The sequence below is a fragment of the Silene latifolia genome, chromosome 10 (assembly GCF_048544455.1).
Source record: "Silene latifolia isolate original U9 population chromosome 10, ASM4854445v1, whole genome shotgun sequence".
NCBI lineage: Eukaryota > Viridiplantae > Streptophyta > Magnoliopsida > Caryophyllales > Caryophyllaceae > Silene > Silene latifolia.
Window position 1 is genome coordinate 13,655,114 of NC_133535.1, and position 23,685 is coordinate 13,678,798.

The window sequence follows — 23,685 nt, forward strand, 5'->3', positions numbered from 1 at the left end:
GATCTTAGGCATCTTATTGACTAAATGACTAGGGTGTATGATATTCTTGTACACTCTGTTGTTCAGTAAGATGATTATACATCTGATGTACCACCTCCAATTTTATAATTTTTGAGCATTATAATAAACTTTTTGAGTTTTGTTTTAAAGTTTCTGAATTTCACTATGAAATTTCTGAGTTTATTCACTTAAATATTAAGCTCTAAAAAATACAATAAAACTCAAAAATATTACATACTTCCTCCATTCAACTCCACTCTACCTATTTGTGTTTTGCACAAATATTAAGAAGGGTGGGGTTGGGTGAAATATATTGTAAATAAGTAATGAGGTATGGTGTAAATAAGTGGGGTATGAGTGGAAAAAGATGAAGCTTGATATAAAAGTAGTGGGGTATGAGTGGCAAATATTGTAAATAAGTAATGAGGTATGAGGATAAAATGGTCATTTGTCATTCTTTTTTAGGAAATAGGTAGAGTGGAGTTGAATGGATGAAAAAGGAAATATGGTAGAGTGGAGTTGAATGGAGGAAGTATAAGTTTAGTTAAATTTGAGTTTTGACGGAAAAAATATTAAAATCTAACTTATAAACTTTATTATGTTAAAAAAAATACATATATGCTCAAAAACAAATAAAGTTTGACGTAATAAGCTCAAAAAGAATACATATGTGCTCAAAAAAACAAAAAAGTTGGAGGTAATACATCCGATGTATATATGTTCCTTTTTCTCTTGTTGCATCCCTTAGAATTATTTTTCTTCGTCTGATACAATCATTCTTGGTTTGCTTGTGCTTTGGACTTGGTTTTCGCTCCTTGTTTCGTGTTTGCCTGACTGGGCCGAGAGCCTGAGAGAATAAGTTTTGCTGTTGTCACGCTCGCAGTTAGAATTCAACAACTTCCATTCACTACGTCAAATATGAGCATTAACAATGAACAAAACACAATGGTTTATTGCATATAATAACGGTATTAAGATCGAGTACCGTAGTCAAACTTTGTTATCATGATTAATTATGTTATCATGATTAATTATGTTTTCGCATGTTTGTATATGTTTTGTGCATTAATTATATATCATATGTTGCTTACGCATTAAATTATGGGTGTCATGAGCTTAATTAGGTTTTACGAATAAACTCTAGTGGCGGCATGATAGGCGGCCAAGGGTGCTCTCCAAAGTTATAGCTAAAGCTAGTATAACCTTGATGATGATTCAAGTGTTATAGCTGAAGTTAATATAACTTTGGGTAGTTACTTTAGTTATGGCTGAAACAGGTATAACCTTGGAAATATGAATCTAGGTTATAGCTGAATCTACTATAACATTTGAATACGAGTTAAGGTTATAGTTGAAACTAACATGCCCTGAGATTTATGGCTCAAGGTTATGGTTGAAACTAGTATAACTTTGAGTTTCGTGTCAAGGTTATAGTTGAGGTAAGTATAACTTCAAGTCGTATATGTTGAAGTTATAATCGAGGTTACTATAACCTCGCATCCAGAGTTTATGTTATGGTTAAGGTTACTATAACATTGAATGGTTAATGTTAAAGTTATAGCTGAAGTTACTATAACATTGGCTGCTAATACTTTTCTCATATGTTGTATTGTATTCAACGTCTTATGTCCTGGTGTGTATGAGTCGTTGGTTACTCTTGTTCATCTGATAAGTAGGATGGTTGGTTATGCTATCTTATGAGTTGAGCCGTGATGTTGTTCACGCATGTTAGTATAGTCAGTTATACTGTGCATTTGTTTTGTTGGTCGGTTTGAATAGATGACGGTAGTATCAGTGATATACTATCGGAATGAACAAACGCTACCCTTCGGGAACTGGTGAATGGTCTATGGTCGGGGGGGGGGGGGGGGGGGGGGGAAGGGGGGGTAACAGAGGCAGTGCGTTAAACGCTCTGTTCCCCGAGTGTCGTTCGGTTTGCACCGAGAGTCTGGCCCGGTTTTAGACATATAGGCAGTGGTTATACGCTATACATAGTACCTTAGAGGCAGTGCGTTATACGCTCCACACCGATGGAGGCAGTGCGTTATACGCTCCATCAGCTAGAGGCAGTGCGTTATACGCTCTAACGGCGTTCACTCTATTCGGTTATGCTTTGATGATAGCTTTGTGCCTTCTGTTGCTGTGGATTGTGTGTTACCGTGTTTGCTATGCTTTAATGCTAGCTTTGTGCCTTAAGTTATTGTGGGTCGTTTGTCGCTACTAGTCTTGTAAGTGTTCATGGTCTAGTGGTTGCATATGGTCTAGATTTGCATGATTGCATTCGTCCAAGGTTGATAAAATCATGGTAAGCTGTATTTGGTTTTCATGAGCATAGATGGTCTCACATGTTTACTGTTTATGCCTTTCAATTGTTATTGATTGTTGATTATATTCAATTGTTGTAAACATGACTGGGAGAGCATCTAGTTACTCCCGACTGATTGTCGACCCCCTTCTCAGGTTGTTCAGATTGTTGCTGATTGGTTGATGCTTGCTTGGGGAATGTGCGAAGCGAGCTTAATAAATTGTTTAGGAGTTTGTTTTCAGTTTTTAAGAACCCTTTGAATAATGTATTAGTTGTTTTGGATTTAGTAGCGAACCGAATTGGTCAGGTGTTTCCGCCACCTTGACTCTTTTATCAGTATCGTACTCTAATATTCTCTTTATATAAGTTTTTCCTTTTTTTATAATCCGGGTTGTTAGAATTGTCACTTTGTCAGGGAGCAACTTTTTGGAGGGCTCATTACTCTATCTTATATTCCTACCTTGTCTCAACCTGTTGATTTCTTGACAAAGCCATTGTTTGGTACTCAGCATCATCTATTAAGTCACAAGTTGGGTTTGGTTTCACCATCCTCCAACTTGAGGGGGGCTCTTGGAGTTAGTTAACATTTTTGTTACAGTCAACCGTAATTGACTTTTACTTGTATATAAAGTAAATATTTATGCTATGTAATAACTGATTCATTCATTCAATATAACACACAGTTTATTTACCTTGCGTTTCTCTTTCTCCTTTTCTCTCACTAAACTGTTCTTCTAAAAGCTTCACCTTACATCCATGGCGGTTCATACAAATCATCATTATTTTTTGTGATAATCTTGGTGCGACAAATTATTCTGCCAATCCGATTTTTCACTCAATTCAAGAATAAAACATTTCGCTCTTGCTTTTCACTTTGTTCGGGAACAAGTTCATTCTGGTACTATTCACATCCAACATGTTAAGGATGATGATCAAATTGCTGACATCCTACCAAGCCATTGTCAATACCGCGTTTTACATTGCTTGTTTCTAAGATCGGACTTACCTTACGGCCGTCCGTCTAGCGAGAGCGTGTCAAGGATATTCAATTATTTTCCGGTCAACACTTGAAACCGACTCCTTCAAATGAGGAACCGATCGTCCTCAACCGAGCCTTGCTTCCCCTCCTTAATTCTCTCCTTCAAATATCTTAGTTATTGTTATCATTAGTCAATTGTAATCTTATTCTTATGTTTATTATTGTTAATTATATTCTAGGATTAATTAGATTAGATATTTACATCTTTTTATGTATTAATACTAGCTAACTAATGTAACTCTTGTAATTCACTTTATCAATCATAATAGCATTCAATACTTTACAATCTTAACCCTATTTCCATAAGTTTCGTGTCCTGTCAAACCCAATTATATGAATGGGTTACAATGTCTTATCCCTAACCCACCAACTTCGTATCGGATTCGTGTTATATTTTTGGGTCGGATTAATGATTGTCACCTCTACAAAGAACAACAAAATAGAAAGAAAAAAACAAATTATTTTTTTAGTTTTGGAAGCAAAATTGTGGAACTCGGACATTTTTTATGCTTGTTCCCATGGGCGGCCATGAGCCCGTCCATTCGGCTCGCCGCACCGGGGCCCAAGCCCGCTAAGGGCCTCCTCTGGACCAAGACGAAGATTAATAGTAATTGATGCATAGAAAGTGCACTAAACTTGCAGTGATTTAGTGGTGAAGAACTAAGTTAGAGGAATTGACAAATAGCTGGAAGGTCAGGGGTTCGATTCCCTTACCTGACATTTGTTTTTAAATGACAACTACTATTTTGACTTATAGGTGATTTATTTTTTTTACCGTGATAATTTTCATATATTTATTTTCAATGAAAAATATCATTTCAAAAAATAACATTTTTTACGAATATTTTATTATTAATAATTAAGTTACATTACTCCATTTTTTAAATTTAATCTTATTTATCAATTATTGTTTCGCAAAAAAAAAAATGATAATAGCCGAGCTAAATGAATTAAACTAATAGAGGAATAATATGTTTTGTTTTTACATCCTAAATGCATTATGATGATATGTAGTATACTTTATGGGTTTTACTAGTTCAAGACACCTAATAAATTCCGCTTTATAAATTTCAAATACTTGGTATTTGATAATTTAAAATTACGCCGTCGTCAAATATTAAAGGCATCCAATAATAGGTTCGCATTTGTAAGACTCGGAATTTATGAGAGGATTATGACAAGGCCACAAGGGTGTTCATATAATACATAAAAAAATACGTTTGCATATAACTTGAAAAATATGAGACGATTATAACAGGGCCTTTATATAACATTTGGAACAGGGCCACGAAATTCTATTGGCCGCCCCTGCTTGTTCCACTAATCAATTTATAAATTGGTTGCAGATAGATTAGGTGGTATTTTAAATTTTTTTTAGTATTGATTGTAATTGTGATAACGATATTTGATTGCATCTTACGACGGGCGCGTATAATTACATTCACTCTCCCACATTTATTGTCGACTTGCAGACTCGTTCAGCACGTAGAAACTCATTTTCTTTCATATTTATTTTGTGGCTGAATGATTCAAATCAATAATAATAATAATAATAAATTTTATGCGTCTCAATATGTCGGGCACGCGCTGACTGCTTTTATTTTTACTAGACTTAACTTTGTTATAGCTGAGGGAGTCAGAGCTCAGACTGTATTTCGGGTGCCCACTAATTTCTTATAGAACAAAAGTTCCGTTTTATAATAATAGTAATAATACGGAGTATGCACAAATTTTGGGATTAAGGCTTTGATGTTGTTGTTGTTGTATGCACAAATTTTCATATACTCCATAACTTCGTTGGCGGTTTATCATACGGAATATAATTTTGGTAACAATAACGAAATAAAATATGATGAAGAAAATAATGATCACTTCTTCCATATCATATGAACAAAGCGTCTTGCTTGTGACGGGTATATTTCGTCACAAGCTGAAGACGGGATAAAATGTGATCCATTTAAGACGAAAATGTAACCATTTTAATTAAAATTTACCAGAACAATTTCCTAATTAAGTTATAATAATTTGTCATTAAAATGGTCACATTTTGTCGTTAAAATGACGACATTTAGCCCGTTTTCAGCTTGTGATGAAAAGTGTCCGTCTTCAATGAGAATTGGTGTCATATGAAAAATGTTCCTACTTTTAACGTAACATGATTAGACAAGTTTAAACATATCATTATTTTCAGTTTAAACTTAAGGTATTGAATCTCATGATTAGAAAAGTAAAGAGGCTAAATTACCACTTTTACGCCGAAACGTACATATGTACTAATTATCAAATGTATATCATATAATTTTGGTAACGAGTGTTTGTTTTAAAAAATGTTTAAATTTGGGTATTTGGCAATAAAGTAATAAGCAAAGTAAAAAAATTTTGTAAACCATGGAAATTTGAAAGCTTATAAATTTGTACGTTTTGTTAAATAGAGAAATCAACAAATATAAATCTATAAAATATAATTAAAATGCTACCCTAAAATGACAAATAAATGGCACCTAGACAAAGCCACGTATGATCTAAAAAAACCACCTAGATTAAAATTTAATGTGACATGGCATATTTAAATGTGATGTTGCATATTTTTAATATGACATGGCGAATTAATGTGACATGGATTATCAATTTATTACTACATGACATTAATTTAAATCATTTATCTGTAAATTAATAATTCACTTATATCTATATTATGAAAGGATATTATCATTATTCTTAAATTAATTTTGTATATTAAATTTATTGTCTTCCAAATTTATATAACCCTTACAAATTTACATCAAATTTCATAATTTATAATTAATATTGACATTTTAATTGAAATTTTTGTAATAAAACATGTTAATAAATTTCATAATTTATAATTAAAATTGAAATTTTATTTTTAATTTTTGTAACAAAACATGTTAAGGAATTAATTAAACCTCTTCATATTACTAAACACTCAACATTATTAACACTTTCCTAATTAATTCATTGTTTTTAAAAATTTTGTAATTAAAACATGTTAATAAATTAATTAAACCTCTTCATATCAGTGAACACCCATCATTATTAACATTTTTCTATTTTTTTTTAATTAAACATGGTAATAAATTGATTAAAACTCTTTATAATACTTAACACACACCAAATTAATTAAAAATTCCCCCTATTTAATTAATTTTTGTAATATAATATGTTAATAATTTTATTAAAACTCCTTATATTACTCAACACCCATAATTTTCATTAACATTTTGTCCTATTTAATTCATCTCTTGAGGTCGTCGACAATTAATTATCTAATTTTATAATACCACAAAATAAATTAAAAGTTAAATTAAAATATGGGAATGTATGGTTGTGTAATGACTATAAAACCTACAATACCTATAATAGTTTATATTCACTTTATTTATTTAAAATATGCCCATTTGTCACGAGTTTCTAAGTTGTGGATTGTATTTTATGATTTAATTTATTTATTTGATTATATTGAGTGAGTATTATTGTCGAGTATTATTGTTGAGTATTGTTATTGAATATTGTTGTTGTTGTTGTTGTTGTTGTTGTTGTTGTTGTTGTTGTTGTTGTTGTTGTTGTTGTTGTTGTTGTGTCCAATAAAGTATATATTTTAATTTATTATGTTGTTGGTTTTATGAATCGTTTGCTTTATATTTGAATTCATATTTTCCAGTTGGTTTAATTTAAGTGACTTACATTTGACAATGTTTTGATTCGTTTGTCAAGTTTTTTCCAGGTTGATTTTATATTTTGGTCAACGTATTTTTTATATAACTTTAAAGCACCATGAAACGTATGTGAATGCAGATAAGGCAAACCATCACGTGGGTAATCTGAAGAGGGAAGAAATACAAAAGGCACGAAACTGAGGTAAAATTAAAGGTAAAAAAATGTAAGGTAAAAACTGATAAATAATGGATCATTGTTGATCTCATAATATTTCTTTTAATTTGTTATTAAACGTATATTGTGGTGTAATTTTACTATTATACTTTCCTGATCAACCTATTTGAATTTGTATTTTTGTATTCACGAGTATAATCATCTCTAACATATATTTTTTTTTCATTTTATATGAACTATTATCAAGGCATGTAATAAAAGGAAGCGAAAGTGAACCTTTGGGTAAATATTAACTAGTATGATTTCTAAATTCTACTTCGTATGTTTTTAAATTTATGTGTTTTTTTTTGTCAAAACAAGAATAATACATAAAATTTACTCTCACAATTTCCTAAAAAAAAACTACTCTCATAATTAATGGTAAATATATAAGTACAAATACTTGAATGAAAAATCTTTAAAATTTCACAATTTACGTTTTGAACCATCATGACAATAATTAATCATTTTAATTATGTCATTTTCTCTTCCAATTTAAGTTTTCTCCAACTCCCACCTTTTGATTGTTTTTCTATAAAATTTACTTTACTTTTTTAAATGGTTTATGCTTTTTTAACCTTTATAAGATGATCGTTGATCTCAAAATGGAGATCTTATAATATTTCTTTAAATTTGTTATTAAGCGTATATTGTTGTGTAATTTTACTATTATGCTTTCCTGATCAACCTATTTGAATTTGCATTTTTGTATTCATGAGTATAATCATCTCTAACATATATTTTTCTTTTTCATTTCATATGAACTATTATCAAGGCATGTACTAAAAGGAAGCGTACTAAAAGGAAGCGAAAGCGAACCTTCGGATAAATATTAAATAGTATGGTTTCTAAATTCTAATCTGTATATTTTTAAGTTTATGTTTTTTTTTCCAAAACCGGAATAGATTATTTTATAGTCTTTAAAACTATTTTTATTTTTATATAGGATCGTGGAAAAGTATAACAAGAGATGGATCAAATTCTTGAAATAGTAATAAGGAACTTAAAAGAATTTATGAATCTTATTGAATTCGAATTAGGGAATATAGTTTTTTAGAAATTGAAATGAAAATTTAATTCGTAATACATGGAGTCTATACCGACCATATAGTTGAATCGTATGTAATATTTTTCTATCGATATAATAAATGTTTTTTTCGGATGTAAATAATATCTGAAGCATGAACATGGTGATAAGACTTCAAATATATTTCTATGGGAGGGTTGATGGAGAGGTCTGAAAATAATTTGGAGATGACTATACTGAGGTATTGAGTTTACAACCTTATAAGGCATTATTGAAGATTTTTCCATACAGAATTTATTATATACGGATGGTTTTAACTTTTAATATTTAAAACTCACTTTATTATATTGCGGAGTAAAACACACGTATATATAATGAGTCATCTTTATCATTGCTCAATTGTCAAGTTTCTCAAAATTAGTAGCTACCACATTGTCACTTGCATGATTCGATTTAAAAAAATAAACCAAAGTTGTCAAAGAAATCAGATATTAACTAACTAATTTCCATGTATTTCAAGATTATATATTTTTAAATGGATCAACAACTAATTGCTCGAACAAATATTAACAATACGATAAAAATATCAAAATTAAAACAGATAAACCCGTGAATATCACGGGTCACAAACCTAGTTAGTTATAATAGAGAAATCAACAGTTTAATATTAGTTACTCCCTCCATTTCTTTATATATGATGTTTTGCATTTACGGGGTAAGACTTTCACTTTAATATTTACAAAAATATATTTGTTCAAAAAAATATAAAATTGGTACCATTAAATTCTTTACGAAAAACTCTTTCATATGAGTATACATATGATAATATTTAGTGTTATATTTTAAAAGATATTGAAGAGAGAAGAGAATGTCTCAAAATGTGAGAAAGTCATATATAAAAAAAATGAAGGGAGTATTATATATAAGTATCATATACAAACTTATCGTGCGAAACACGAGATTCTACCAAGTCAGTAATATAATCGAGTTTAAATCACACTTTTTCAAAAGTTCATAAGATCAGGCCTATTAAGTATTAGCTGTTCTCGAATTAACCCTCTAACCTGCTTGTCCATAAATTATTACATCATTAAATTCTCCGGATATCTATAATCCTAAATCTGTCTTCCCTTAATGGAGAAAATGAATAGCAATTAACTAATGAGGCGTTACACGGAAATGTAATGGGACACAAGATGGGACATAAAGTGAAATAGAGAATCCGCTTTCGTATTAAGCGGCCTTACAACCCGGATGGGGATCCTCTGTCCCATTTCGTGTCCCAATTGGTGTGCCACTCCAATCAGCTTCTAACACATCAACAAATTAATATAATTATTGCAATATTTTATTTTGCAACAAGTGATGTGTCAAAAGTTGAGTGGGGTGGCACACACAATGGGACACAAAAGCGGGACAGAGGATCCTTACTGTTACAACCCTTACTCCTTACACATTACGGAGTATTATTTATGAATACACTTGATGAATAGATAAATAGCTACAATCATAAAGAGATTTTATATGTCGATTTCAATATCCTTAACAATCCCACATCCCACTACTCTGCAATGTTTAAAGTTCCTCATCATCACCATCACCATCACCATCCTATTTAAGCAACCCATACTATCATATGAACATTTCAAGTTTGAGTTTAAACATCAATTCTAGTCTGGTCAACAAGTTTCTTCCACCTCTTCTTTCAAGCCATTCAAGGTACTATTCTCATCCCCGAATTTCTCAATTGCATAACTGTTAGAATATACTCCCTCCTATTCACAATAAACTTCCCTATTTCCTTTTCCGTCTATTCACAATAACTTCCCTATTTCTTTTTTTGGTAAGTGTTTGTGTGGTCCAAATTTAATTGTATGGTGGGGTAGTGTATTTGTGTGGTCCAAATTTAGTTATATGGTGGGTAATGTGTTTCCTTAATATTTGTGCCAAAATAATATGAGAGGTTTATTGTGAATAGGAGGGAGTAATACACTATTAGAATTTGAAAGGGGAAATATAGTTTCATAATCTGACAGTTGTATTACTAATTATTCGTGTCTTATTGATACATCGAAGATCGACATATATAGTATAGTCTAGAATGAGTTGGGATCCTGGGAGAACTAACATAATGAAAATCTTGAGAACTCTGCTTTGTAAAATTTAATTTTTAAAAACAACAATATATTTGGATTCGGCGTAGAATTTTATAGCAAAATAACATATTTCTTGGTCGAAAAATTATAAGCTATTGATGGGAATTGAGACAAAATACATTTTATTAATTTTCATACACCTAGATTTAGAACATGTTTTATTATAACATTTGGTTTTTGTACATTAAGTATAATTTTTTTTATTATAAGCAATAGATTTTGTTTAGTTACACCAAATATTGTGCTTGAATAAACTAAACTAATGATAAATAATTCATCTGAATTTCGGAAACAAGATTTGGTGGAGATTTAGTAAGAGTTTTCACGGTTCTTATTATGTTAGTGGTTCTCATCGACTCCTGAGCCAGTCTAGAATTTTATTGCTTTGAGCGGGAAAGTTGATAGATGACTTAATCTTTTAGTTATAGGGGATAACAAAAGAGCATAACCCTTTCTAAATAGTGGGTTGAAACGATAGATAACTTAATCTTTTAGTTATTGGGGAATTTATTTGCCTATTTTATTTTGGCGTTTCAGTTAGTTGCTTGTCTTTCTATTTTAGGAATGATTTTAACGGCAATTGGATTTTCCATACTCAATTTGGTCCACTTATCATTTAATAAATGACCCCTTCCTCTTTTCTTGGTCTTTGTGTCAAATTAAAGACAAACAAATGATCGGGACATAAAAAGTATATTGAAAATTAGTAAATTTGGAATCTAATCTATTATTTTGGGGAGAATGTTAGTAAATGAAAAGATAATGACAAAATGTATACGATGGAGCAAAAAGTGGGTATGATAACTACTCTCTACGTCCTCATTTTACTGTTCTCTCTTTCCTCAAAATTTATCAAACAATCACGTGTTGATTCAAAATTTTGCCGATATTTTACTCTATTTAGGCCTCGTTTGGTTCATGCAGGTGTTAAATTTCTGTGTTAATTTGGAATTCCACTGAAATCCAACTCACATAAATTGATAAAAACATATTTGGTTGTCTTGAGGAGTTTGTTTTTCACATGAACTGAACTCTCATGCGTTGTTTGGTTGACACAACATTTTAATTTCTACCTACCATTATACTCTCTGTATATTATTAACACCCAATTTGTAAGGGTAGATGGGTAAATTTGGAGGAAAATAGATGGAGGAATTTTCAATTACCGAGGACTCTAGGACGGGATGGATAGTCAAACTCCTACCTGATATAGGAGTTGAAAACTCACCTAATTTGCATTATTTAAGGTAACTAAACAAGACTCAACAAAAACCTCAACTTATGGGAGTTTAGAAATCCCATGACTTGAAAGGTCAACCAAACACTACCTACAATCATTTTCATTCTTGCAATTTTATCTACTTTTTTTTGTCCATCAAAAATAGAAAGTAGGAAGTCACGAAAGAAAAAAAAAATTGAAAGTAGGACAATATAAATAGGAGGAGGAGATTATGTTATTTTGTAATACATTGCTTCTATTGACATATTCCGATACTCTCATACAACCACAGAAAAATCAGTCCTTATTAAATACCGACCATTGATATTTACCATTATCCTTGCATCGAGGATGAGAAAATGTCCACTTCAGAAGTTCAATAAGGTTCCGTTCCAAAACCAATTGACAATAAATATATAACTCATTGATTTATATTTTAGAATAATACTCTCTCTCTTTCTTCATGTTGGGCACTTACATGTGCACATTCTTTGAGTTGACTTATTTCTTGGCAAACATTCTATTGATCTAAGAACGTTGATTACCAACAATTCTGCTAACTGAATCTTGCTAGTCAATTTTTTTTTTTTCTTTTTTTTTTTTTTTTTTTGTGACGAGGGAACCCGCAGCCGTTATCTTCGCCCAAAAAAAAAAAGCTAATATGCATTTAGCGTGCTCGTCCAACGACTAACTAATTTGACTCTGCGTGGAACAGGACCCGTTACGTTTTGAAGAACAAGCGCGATGGTGTCGAAAATAAAGTCCAATATGCATTTCTTTCTCTTGTTTCTTCTTATCACTATTTTCATTTCCACCAAAGTGTCCGATTTCTCATTTAAAGATCTATTTGACGATTGCAAAAATGTTCAATTCGACCCGATATGGGTGATCACCAATTTGATCATCCTTGTTCTTGTAGCAACCATCTATTTCCAAACTAAAGATCGCCCTATTTATTTGCTAAACTTTTCATGTTACAAACCCGACAACACCTGCAAAGTCTCGAAACAAAGATTTATGTACAGCTGCAATGCAGCTGGTACATTTACAGAAGAAAGCTTGGAATTCCTAAGGAAGGTTCTTGAAAAATCGGGTGTTGGAGAAGAGACTTACCTTCCTGAAGGAGTCATGCGCATCCCCTTTAATCCTTGTATGGCGGATGCTAGAAATGAAGCTGAGGAGATCATATTTGGCACAACTGATGAATTGTTTGCTAAGATAAATGTGAAGCCCAATGATATCGGAGTATTAGTCGTAAACTGCAGTATGTTTAGTCCGACTCCATCATTATCAGCTATGATTGTAAACCGCTACAAGCTACGAAGCAACATCATGAGTTACAATATTTCTGGAATGGGGTGTAGTGCCGGAGTTATATCACTCGATTTAGCTCGGAATATTTTACAAGTCCACAAAAACACGTATGCTTTGGTTGTCAGTGTTGAGTGTGGCACTTTAAGCTCTTACACTGGCAATGAAAAATCGATGTTGGTCTCAAATTGTTTGTTCCGAATGGGAGGATCAGCTATCTTGCTATCGAACAAGAGATCTGACAAACGTCGGTCTAAGTACGAGTTAATCCATACTATCCGGACCCACACAGGTGCCGATGATAAGTCCTTTACTAGCGTGACTCAAAAAGAAGATTGTGAAGGGAACCTCGGAATTTGTTTGTCCAAGGAACTTATGATTGTTGCAGGGGACGCGCTCAAGGCGAATATTACCACCTTGGGTCCCCTGGTTTTGCCGATTTCAGAGAAAATACTTTTTATTTGTACTTTGGTTGCAAAGAAAATTTTCAAGGTGAAGAAATTAAAGCCATATATTCCGGATTTTAAACTAGCATTTGAGCATTTTTGTATTCATGCTGGTGGAAAGGCGGTTTTAGATGGAGTTCAGAAGAATCTACTGCTCACTGAATGGCATATGGAACCGTCAAGGATGACACTCTTTCGATTTGGGAACACATCCAGCACTTCGATATGGTATGAGCTTGCTTATACCGAAGCTAAAGGACGGGTTAAACGAGGCGACCGGGTATGGCAGATTGCATTTGGGTCGGGTTTTAAATGTAACAGTGCGGTCTGGAGAGCTTTAAGGACTGTGAATCCTGCCCAAGAGAATAATCCATGGATAGATGAAATTCAATCATTTCCCGTTGACATTCCAAGGGAAAAGTGTGTTTGAACTTACTATTGTTGAATTGCCAATACACAGAATTTTTATTGATTATCGTCATGGCCTTGTACTCCCTCTCTTCCGGTCATTTGTTTATCTAGTTTATTTGTGGTGTCCAAGTTAATTGTTTATATTTCTATTTTAATAATACCTTTTGTAACCAAGTCAAAATTTGTCTAAATCAATTATTTTAATCGGTCTTAAAATAATAGGTAAACAAATGACCTAACTCGTTGTGACTCATCATAATATAACGCAACCGATTATAAGCAATTATTTTAATCGGTTGCGTTATATTATGATGAGTCACAACGAGTTAGGTCATTTGTTTACCTATTATTTTAGGACCGATAAAAATAATTGATTTAGACAAATTATTTTAATCGGTTGCGTTATATTATGATGAGTCACAACAAAGTTCAACTACATTGAATAAGTTGTATATACAATCAGTTGTATAATACATTAACTGCACTTACGGAATACAATCCGCATAGTAGCCATGTAACACCCCCATACACCAAGGTGCCTTACCAAGACCACCTTAACATATGGAGATGCTACCATCTCAGTTGCCCGAGGTAAAGTATATCAAATAGACCATCGAAGAACATACTTTAAGTAAATAGTTTAAAGTGATTACATCAAAAACCAAACTGAGAAAATACGGTACAAGTGTTCCAAACTAAAATCCAACTGAATAAATAAAAAAATGTCATGACACAACAGCGGAAGACTACTAGCTGACTCGTGGTGACTCCTCCCCAGCTAACCCTCGCGCATCCAAGCCATACCTACTAACAACTGCTCACCATCCCCGAATGGATCACCAGAGTTTTCAAAACAATTAAACGGGGTCAGTTATTGTACAACGACATAAGATAATACAACAACAAGTACACGGTCACAATCCTCCAACACTGTCACAACACCAATCATCTGACTAGCCTGAAGGTCTAGCCCTGCCAGATTACCAGTCGCAACCGGTAATCCACGCCGCCAGTAAGGGACCGTAGCCTTTCTCATCTAAGCCCCGCTCATCTCCATCGAGCGAATAATGTTCCTTAATGTGCACACCCCTTGTGACGGGAACCACAAGGGGCGAATCAAAGGCGTGAAGCCACTCTCGAAAGTGACACCACTCAGCCGAGGGCGCACCTCGCGAACCACAGACAATTATAGTCGGTTATCGTTGACATGCGGTGGTGATGAGGATTTGAGAAGTATAGCAAATGATCTAGTATTAGTGAGTTATGAAAACGTAACTTTTATCTTAAGAGGAGTAGGATGCGACAAAGAGAGCTTGATGGTTGTACATGTTGCGGTATAATTGGGAGTTTGAGCTTTGTTGTAGAATAAAGAACGGATTTGTGTTGTGGTTGATATTATTAAAGGTCATGGTCGTGCTTGTAGTGGTGCGATGTTTAAGAATGGGAGAATACTTTGATAGTGTTGACAGTTGGATGATGATATTTATGAGTTCGATAGTGTTGACAGTTGGATGATGATGTTTATGAGTGAGTAAACTTCGAGGACGAAGTTCTTTTAAGGGTGGTAGAATGTAACATCCCGTTTGATGTTCATGAGTGTCTCGATATTGGATTTTTCTAGTGGATAATATCTTAGGGAGACGAAGCTAGCGGCGTTGGTGGATGGTATTTGAAAGTGTATGGAGTTAGTGTCGAGAGACTATTATAATGTGGTGGATACGATATCGTGAGACCAGGTTGTGGAGGTAGGCATAGTGGGTGGAGTTGGTGTTAAGAGTTCATGTTTTATAGGTTGGGTTTGAACTTCGGGGACGAAGTTCGTTTTAAGGAGGGAAGCCTCTAATACTACGGTTTTCTATGCTTTTGGGTACTATATCGACTGGGGCTTACTCTGTCGAGTAAGTGAGTTTGGTATACGAAAGAGTGTTCTGCTGATGGGTACTCGATCGAGTAAGTGTGGCACTCGATCGAGTAATGGTCACTCGATCGAGTAAGTTACTTACTTGATCGAGTAAGTTACTTTTACGGGTTGTTTTTGACGGGTTTTGATAGCAACGAGAGAAAGATATATAAACTTAATCCGTCAATTTCTTTTCATTTTTACACTTTTCTAAACTTCACAAAGATAAAACAAAGTTACGTTGCTTCTCTCTCTCTCATTGCTATCAAATCCTAAGGGCTAGAGTCGTCGGATCGTTGTGTTCTTTACGTCGTTGAGACCGTCGTATTGTGGGTAAGATCCTAGTGTAGTTTTTATGTTATTTCATTGATTTTGGTTGAAACTCTAATTGGGTAAATTGGGGGTTTTGGGAGTATTGTGATTGTTAGATGGTAATTGTATAATTGTGTATTTGATAGGAGGTGATTTCGTAGAGGAACATTTCTGATTAGCTGATTGTGACGATCGTGATTGGTTGATTGGCATGATGATTATATCGTGATTATAAGATGGTTGTTTGGTTGATTGACATGATGATTATATCGTGATTTGTATTGGCATTGTTTTACTTTGATAATTGTGATTGGTTGTTGTTGATTGTCTGTGCTTCTCGAGGTGCGCCCTCGGCTGAGTGGAGTCACTCGCGGGAGTGGTTTCACGCCCTTGATTCACCCTCTGTGGAACTCGCCACAGAAGGGGATGTGCCCATTAAGGAACATGAGTTATTTGCTCGATGGAGATGAGCGGGGCTTAGGTGGGAACAGATGTTGTCCCCCACTGGCGGTGAGGAATATCTGTTGCGATGGCTATTCTGGCAGGGTTACACACTTTAGTGTGTAGTCAGGTGATTAATTGGTGATGTGACGGTGTTGGAGATTGTGATTGTGTATTTGTTATTGTTTATCTTATATTGTTTATGCAGTAACTGGACCCGTTTAAATGTTTTAAAAACTGTGGTGATCCATTCGGGGGTGGTGAGCAGTTGTCTAGCTGGTATACTATGGATGCGCGCGGGATTAGCTGGGGATGGAGTCGACATGAGTCTGATGGTAGTCTTCCGTTGTGTTATCATGAGACCTTTTGTTACTTTAGTTGTAGTTTGGTTTTAGAACAGTTTTACTTTACCTTACAATTGGTTTTGTTATGTAATCACTTAAACTTATCTATTAAAATATATTTTTTTATGGTCTATTTGATATACATTGTCTCGGGTAACCGATATGGTAGCATTTCCATGCATTAGGTGACGTTGATAAGACACCTTGGTGTATAGGGGTGTTACAATAACAAAGCTCAATGTAACCAAGCCCAGTTTGACCTGCCCTAACACGGACTCTAATGACATAGCTGCCAGCTGTCAATATTAACCCGCGACGACTAACGTCAACCAGAGCAACTTGCGGAAACTCAATACTGAGTAATTTTGATAACATGCTAGAACTAGTTACAAACCATAATAAAGAGGCGATCAATAAAGAATGGTGAGATAAATATCAGTGTAACTGGTAATGTTTAATTAATTTATGGAAAGATGATATGATATGATATGATATGATATGCGCAATTATCCACTATCTTGTGCTGCTTTTCGAGGGAGGCAATGTTCCGAAAACTTTGTCCCACAAAGCTGATGTGACGCCAAAGCCCTTGTCTTGGATTCGAAAGTGGTGATTCAAGTGATACCGCTATCGAGAAATAAGAAAAAAAAATTGTAAGAGAGCACATCAAATGCATGCTAGTTTCCAGAGAATAAGCTCAAACTTGGGGAACTTCGATACTATACTACTAGTACTTCCTCCTTCTGTCCCAGTCAATGATCTACATTTGCTTTATTATCCCCTCACAAAATAAAGCAAATGTAAACTATTCACTGGGACGGAAGGAGTACTATTTAATAAGAGCAATACCTTGAGGTTCTTTGGCATGTCATTGGTTGGTTGTCCATGATGCAAATAGTAATGGGTCACATCATACATTACGTATCCTAATAGACCGCCTCCAAACACTGCTGGAGTTGTAGAAGGTGTTGCAAATGTTTTGGCCAAATTCCAAAACTGAGTACAAATATCCAGGAACAAACAGATCAGAGCAACAATAATAATATTATTAACACTCGGAATCAGTACAAATTAACTTCTGTACTAAAAACCTATGCTTCTTCGATAATTTAATTTCGTTGCTTATTCCATGTCCAACACGCCAACAAAGTTCTGTACTAAAAACCTATGCTCAATTTGTTATAGGCATACCTTTGTGACACTCGGGTAATTATGTTGTTATTGTTGCATATAGAATAGATACATAGATAGATAGATTCAACTAACCGGAAAACATAAGATAGCAACAAGAGTCGGGGGAAGAACAAGACGTAGGTTGTCCATAGGGTGTTTGTGGTGATAACCATGAAGAAGATAATGGGTAGTGTTTCCCCTACAAAGCACCAATTAATGTTAATCCACATCCAGGAATGAAGGGGACAAAAGGAAACATTGGAAACCAAGTGGTGTTAGTCCAGTGGTAGCCGGGTTAAACCTTGAAGCTTGCAGAAATGTAAGAGTTGAGAGGTCCCGGGTTCGACTACCAGCTGGGGCGATGATCACTTGGCCACTGCAGCCCCCAAAGGGGTGGCTTACATGGTCCATGTGGTGGTGCGGGAATGTATGGGCCCGGGGGGACTCAACCCCCTCGTCCAAAAAAAACAAAAAAAAAAGGGAACATTGGATGAGTGGCCTAAGAACGAACAGGCACAAACCAGTACGTCTTTGTTTTGATATGGAAGAGGAAGCGGTGTGAGGTGTACTCAATCAACGTGAACCCGAAAATACCATATGCCACCATCAACAATATCTCATTGACTGTATAACCCATTCTTACAGACATGGAGATGCACCAGAACACAATTGGAAGCCATATTGTAGGAACAGCCCACCACACTGTACGGGTTAACAACTGAAAGCAAAGATTTAGAAGGAAAGAAGTCAGACACCAAAGACGCAGTCGTCGAGAATATCAAATTTTGATCACATACCTCCCAAAAATCGCTTTGAAAGAAACGAGGGCCTTCCTTGCTAACAATAGGCTGGTGGACCCATTCTTCATATGATTCTCCAAGATGACCAACCTACACAAGATTGATTGTAACAGAACCAAGTTAAATAACAGAAACGAGAAACGGAACTGATCTAGACGAAGCTAGCAAGAAACTATACCTGAAAAACAAGTGGTTTATTTAAATCCACTTGGAACCCTTGTGAAACCATCCTGTTGCCTTGTTTACAACTAAATACTCCTACAAATAAAATGAAGTCATTAGTATGGGGACGACCTCTGAGGAGCCGGTTTCCCCAAAAAGAATGAGAACTAACTAACAGCCAGAAATGAAGAAATTGTCAGCAATATGATCTAGTGATCAGATTATATATCAGTGTCTTCAGCTGCATATCAGACATGAGAAATTGTCTTTTGTTCAAGTGATCATAAATACACCCGAGTTTAAAATCAGTGCGACAGCAAAACGAGAGCTAAATCTGATGTCAAAATCAAATCTTAAAGAAAAATAAATTTGATCAACAACTTCTGGTCAAAAAATGCTAATGCTTTTTAGGGCTAGTTTAGAATGAAACTAGTTTTAAACCCGTGCAATTTGCACTGGTATGTATTTGGGTCAGTATTAAGGTTTTTAGATGTATATTTGTTTTTGCATTTCAATTGTACTTATCTAGTTGGTCTAAATCTACGATCTAAATAATTTATCATGACGATATTAACGTTGCCTTTCATTCGTACTTGTAGAAGTAGAAATTACTCGATTGCCTATCATTGTCATCTTCCGAATTCGGAGTGCGAGACTGATAGTAAAATTGCCAGAATTTTTGCTCCAAGTACATAAATCCTCGGTGATGAACGACTTTCTATACATATCTGAGAGGATTATTTTTTCCAAAAAGAACATATTTTAAAGTTTTTCGACTGTTAACTTATCGTGTTGTTATTATTAAAAAAATATTTATTACAACAATTGCGAATTATTTATTATAAAAATTTTATTAAAAATCTTTTAATCACTTGTAAATTAAATTAAAATTTATTTGTTTTTTTACAGTTAAAAAAAAATTAAAATTTGCTTTAAATTCTAGTTGAAGACTAAATTAACTCGGTTGCCTATCATTGTCACCTACCATTTTTGGTGTGCGCGGCTGATAGTTAAGTTACCGAGTTTTATATTCCAAGTAAATACTCCGTCATAATTGATTTTTTTTAAACAAAAAATTTTGTACCATGTACTTTTAAAAAATTATGTTGGGATGTTGTTGCTGCATGGTACAATAACATTAACCAAAATATATGAATATTTTATACTCCAAGTAAATACTCCGTCAAGATTTATTTTTTTAACAAAAATTATTGTACCATGTAGTTTTAAAAAATTATGTATGTAATTTATTTGCGTTTTATGTTCGATCCCGTATATAAATGTAATTCCTTTTTGAAATTATGTAATTTTATTATTATGTAATTTTGTTTTAAAAATTATGTAATTCAATTTCATTTACTCGCATCTGTAATTCAATCCGCGTATATGTTATTAATTTTATTTACACAAAATGTATAAAATTATTTCATAATATTAATTCATAGAATTTTTTCGTAATATTATTTCATAGAATTTGTGTAAGACGAAAGTTATCGCATGTTTGAAAAGACGGAAATCTGAAGAAATAAATACATTGTACACTCACGGGTCCCACCATAACATGAATTTCCAAAAAAAAAAAAAATTGCATTAATGACGTGGCGCGCTGAGGATTGAGTATTGTCTTTTGTATTAATATAGATAAGATTAATTATTATGGGAGTAATGAAGCCTAAAACAAGGATAAATATGAGGAGATTGGTGGTTAGTGGTAGTTGTAGAGGGAATCCCCCCTACTACTAAGAGAATAAAAATTCAATTAGTTTTCCCGCCTAAAGAGACTTCTTCTTAATTGGGCCTATTTTTCTAGATACTACTAACACAACAAGATTTGATGGATTGTAAATTATGGACCTTATACGTAGCCCAATTTTTCTATCTCATCTATCAAAGTAAAAGTTATTAATAGCCCATAATTTTGGACTCTACATGTCATATTATAAGCTAGATGAGTGAACTTGATTTCGTATAAATTTAAATTTATATTATATTTATATGTTACCTTTTTTGTAAGAAATCATCAGTTATTTATTATGTAGATTTTTGTCTTAGTAATATGGACTATTTTTTGAAGAATGTAAAAACACTTATGTATTTTCTATTAGAAATAAAAAAGTGAAAACATTATTTTAATAATTCGTAAATCGTCTTTTTCGACGCGAGGAATAGTTTTTACTGCTTTTCGTTTTAAGGTCAATATGCATTTTAATAAAATTATACAACTAACTTAATAACTGTACTATTAATGTCATAAATTAGTTGCATGTAACGGTATAAAATTATTGTGTTATTTTTAATAGTAAAAAAAATAACTTAACTTAAAATGTCCTCTTATGGTAGTAAACTTTTTTTTTTCAACCTCTTATTAATATTATATTTAGTAGATTATAACATTAAATTAAAAGTATACTTCATTTATGCAAATAATTTAATTGATAATATCTCTTTATAAAATAAATCTAAAAAGTACCGTGCTATAGCACGGGAACTACACTAGTTATAATTAAAAAAAATAGGGTTTTCTACCTGGTATCCTTCTATTTCTTTGAATTCTAGGTGTTACCCTTACTTTTCAAAAATATCAATGGTGACTACGGGTGATAACAAGCCGAGCCGACCCCGAACTTGAGCTTGGCCTTACTCTGCTTGTACTCATGAAACAAAACTCGAGCTCGAGCCGATCTCGTGCTTACCCGAGCTTGAAAAAATTGAGCTCGCTACCATGGTCGCGAGCTTTAACCCGAGTTCGAGCGGAGTCCAAACTCAACACGAGCCTATATATAATTGTTAGGTTATCATTTTTTTTTTCTTTCAATAGTTTCAATACCAGGATTCGGAAATTATATTTAAAAATATTGGGCAATTCAATGAAGACATTTAATATGGTTATACAAAGATATAATCATGATAAATATTTTTGAAAATTAAGAGCAAGTTATTGACCTAACGGAGATCGAGTTGTTCGCTATGTTTTTTTTTGGTGTAAACCGGGGTGTCCACCGTCGACAACAGTGTATAATCCCCTCGCCGTGAGTGCTCTCACGAAGAGGTAAACGGCTGGCCAAAGAGTTTGCTCCATTCTCATGGGCAGGATCGAACATCTGACCTCATGGTTAAGGGATGAAGTGAGCAACCACTACACCAAACCCATTTGATTGAGTTGTTCGCTATGTGTCTTATCTCATTATCACCCCTATTTATGACAATATATATCTATTAACAGGTTTCTAGAAAATTAAGGTGAGCATCTCCCTCCTTGCCACCCCTAAATCCACCCATAATTGGCACAAAAATTAGGATAACCCATGTTGATTTTCATAATTTCAAACAAGTGTTAGATAGAAAAAGTGTAAATCAATAAGAAAATTAGTTGGTCTCCCTTTAAATGAACTACTTTCGTTTGAATAAATAAGACATGATTTTGAGATCATTTCACAATAAAATGTGACCATTTTTGAAAAATAAGTTATTATTTATGATGGTTACATTTGACCATAAAATGGTCACAAGACCCCCGTCCTATTGTTTCTGACGGAATTATCTATCTAAAACAAAAATTTGTCGAAGAAAATAATTTGAAATGGGCTAACATGAAAATGAACGACAATAATTCCAATAATAAGAATGTAAGTAAGAAAAAACGAACCAAAAAGGGGAAAGAAGAAAGTGAAGATGAGTTGGGTACAAATTTGTATGTAAGTGATGAAATGAGAAGAGAGAAAAAAGGGAGGAAGTTGTAAAAAAGGTAATTATAAGAAAGAGGGTATATAATGGATATTGTCCATCACAAATAAGTAGTACGGAGTATTTGTGAATGATATAATGTTGAGACGACAAGAATTCATGTATTTATAGCAGTCCGGGGAAAGACATGAAAGGATGAATGAGCGCACGAATGTGTGGAAACATTCCAATCCGGCCACAGAGTTGTGCGCGCACGTTAGGATGGGGAGTAATTGTTTCCCAGGGTGACAATGTCGCATGGCACTATGACAGTCTTATCTATCAACTAGTCTCTCCCTACTACTCTCTCTTAACAGGGACAAATCTGTTTTAAGATTTAAAACGAGTTAAATAATGACTCGTTTGTAAAAATATGACAAATATCATGTTATTCGATAGACATTTTATTTTTGTCTTATTTAATGTATTTGTCCTTCTTAAGTTTAAGATGAATAATCCGTCAAATGAGAAATTGTGATAATATATAATAATAAAATAATCTAATGTAAGAAACTCGGTATTATATTTTTATTAAGAAACTCATTATTAAATTTAAATAAATGTAAGAAACTTCGTATTATATATATAATTATATAATAATAAAATAATCTAATATAAGAAAACATAAATAAATGTGAGTCTTGTCACAAATGTTGATACTGTAACAGTCTTGTTGATACTAATGTAAAAAAAACTTAATTAATCTAATGAATGAAAACTTAAATAATCTAATATATCGACACGGGGAAGACGTCGTAGAAGGCGAAATGACACCAATGTTGATACTCCAACAGTCTTGTCACTCGGCAGTTTATGAGATTTTATTTATTTTACATTAATTACCTTGTTTTTTCAAATTATAACATTGTTTCATCCCTTATATACTAAATGAATAAGAAAAACTCAAAGTTTTCCAGCCTAAAATATTTCCCATATTTTGATATAATCTCTTATTTTCTTTCTTATTTCAATATAGTTAACCCGTGAGAGTTGAACTTAGGTCTTCTTTTGGTCGAGGGCTTGAT

At 33.4% G+C, this 23,685-nt stretch overlaps 2 protein-coding genes across 2 annotated transcripts; one reads left to right on the forward strand and one right to left on the reverse strand.

Annotated features, from left to right (window-relative positions):
• Window positions 1-12,352: 12,352 nt before the first annotated feature.
• Window positions 12,353-13,869, forward strand: LOC141607509 (3-ketoacyl-CoA synthase 11-like). Its single transcript, XM_074426865.1, has one exon. The coding sequence runs from the start codon at window positions 12,382-12,384 to the stop codon at window positions 13,822-13,824; it is 1,443 nt and encodes a 480-aa protein (XP_074282966.1). The 5' UTR covers window positions 12,353-12,381; the 3' UTR covers window positions 13,825-13,869.
• Window positions 13,870-17,308: 3,439 nt separating this feature from the next.
• LOC141607511 (dihydroceramide fatty acyl 2-hydroxylase FAH1-like) lies at window positions 17,309-19,032 on the reverse strand. Its single transcript, XM_074426868.1, has 6 exons — window positions 18,954-19,032; window positions 18,773-18,865; window positions 18,497-18,693; window positions 18,069-18,174; window positions 17,652-17,798; window positions 17,309-17,429 (listed from the first exon to the last, which is right to left on the reverse strand). The coding sequence occupies exons 1-6, from the start codon at window positions 19,002-19,004 to the stop codon at window positions 17,316-17,318; spliced, it is 708 nt and encodes a 235-aa protein (XP_074282969.1). The 5' UTR covers window positions 19,005-19,032; the 3' UTR covers window positions 17,309-17,315.
• Window positions 19,033-23,685: the final 4,653 nt, after the last annotated feature.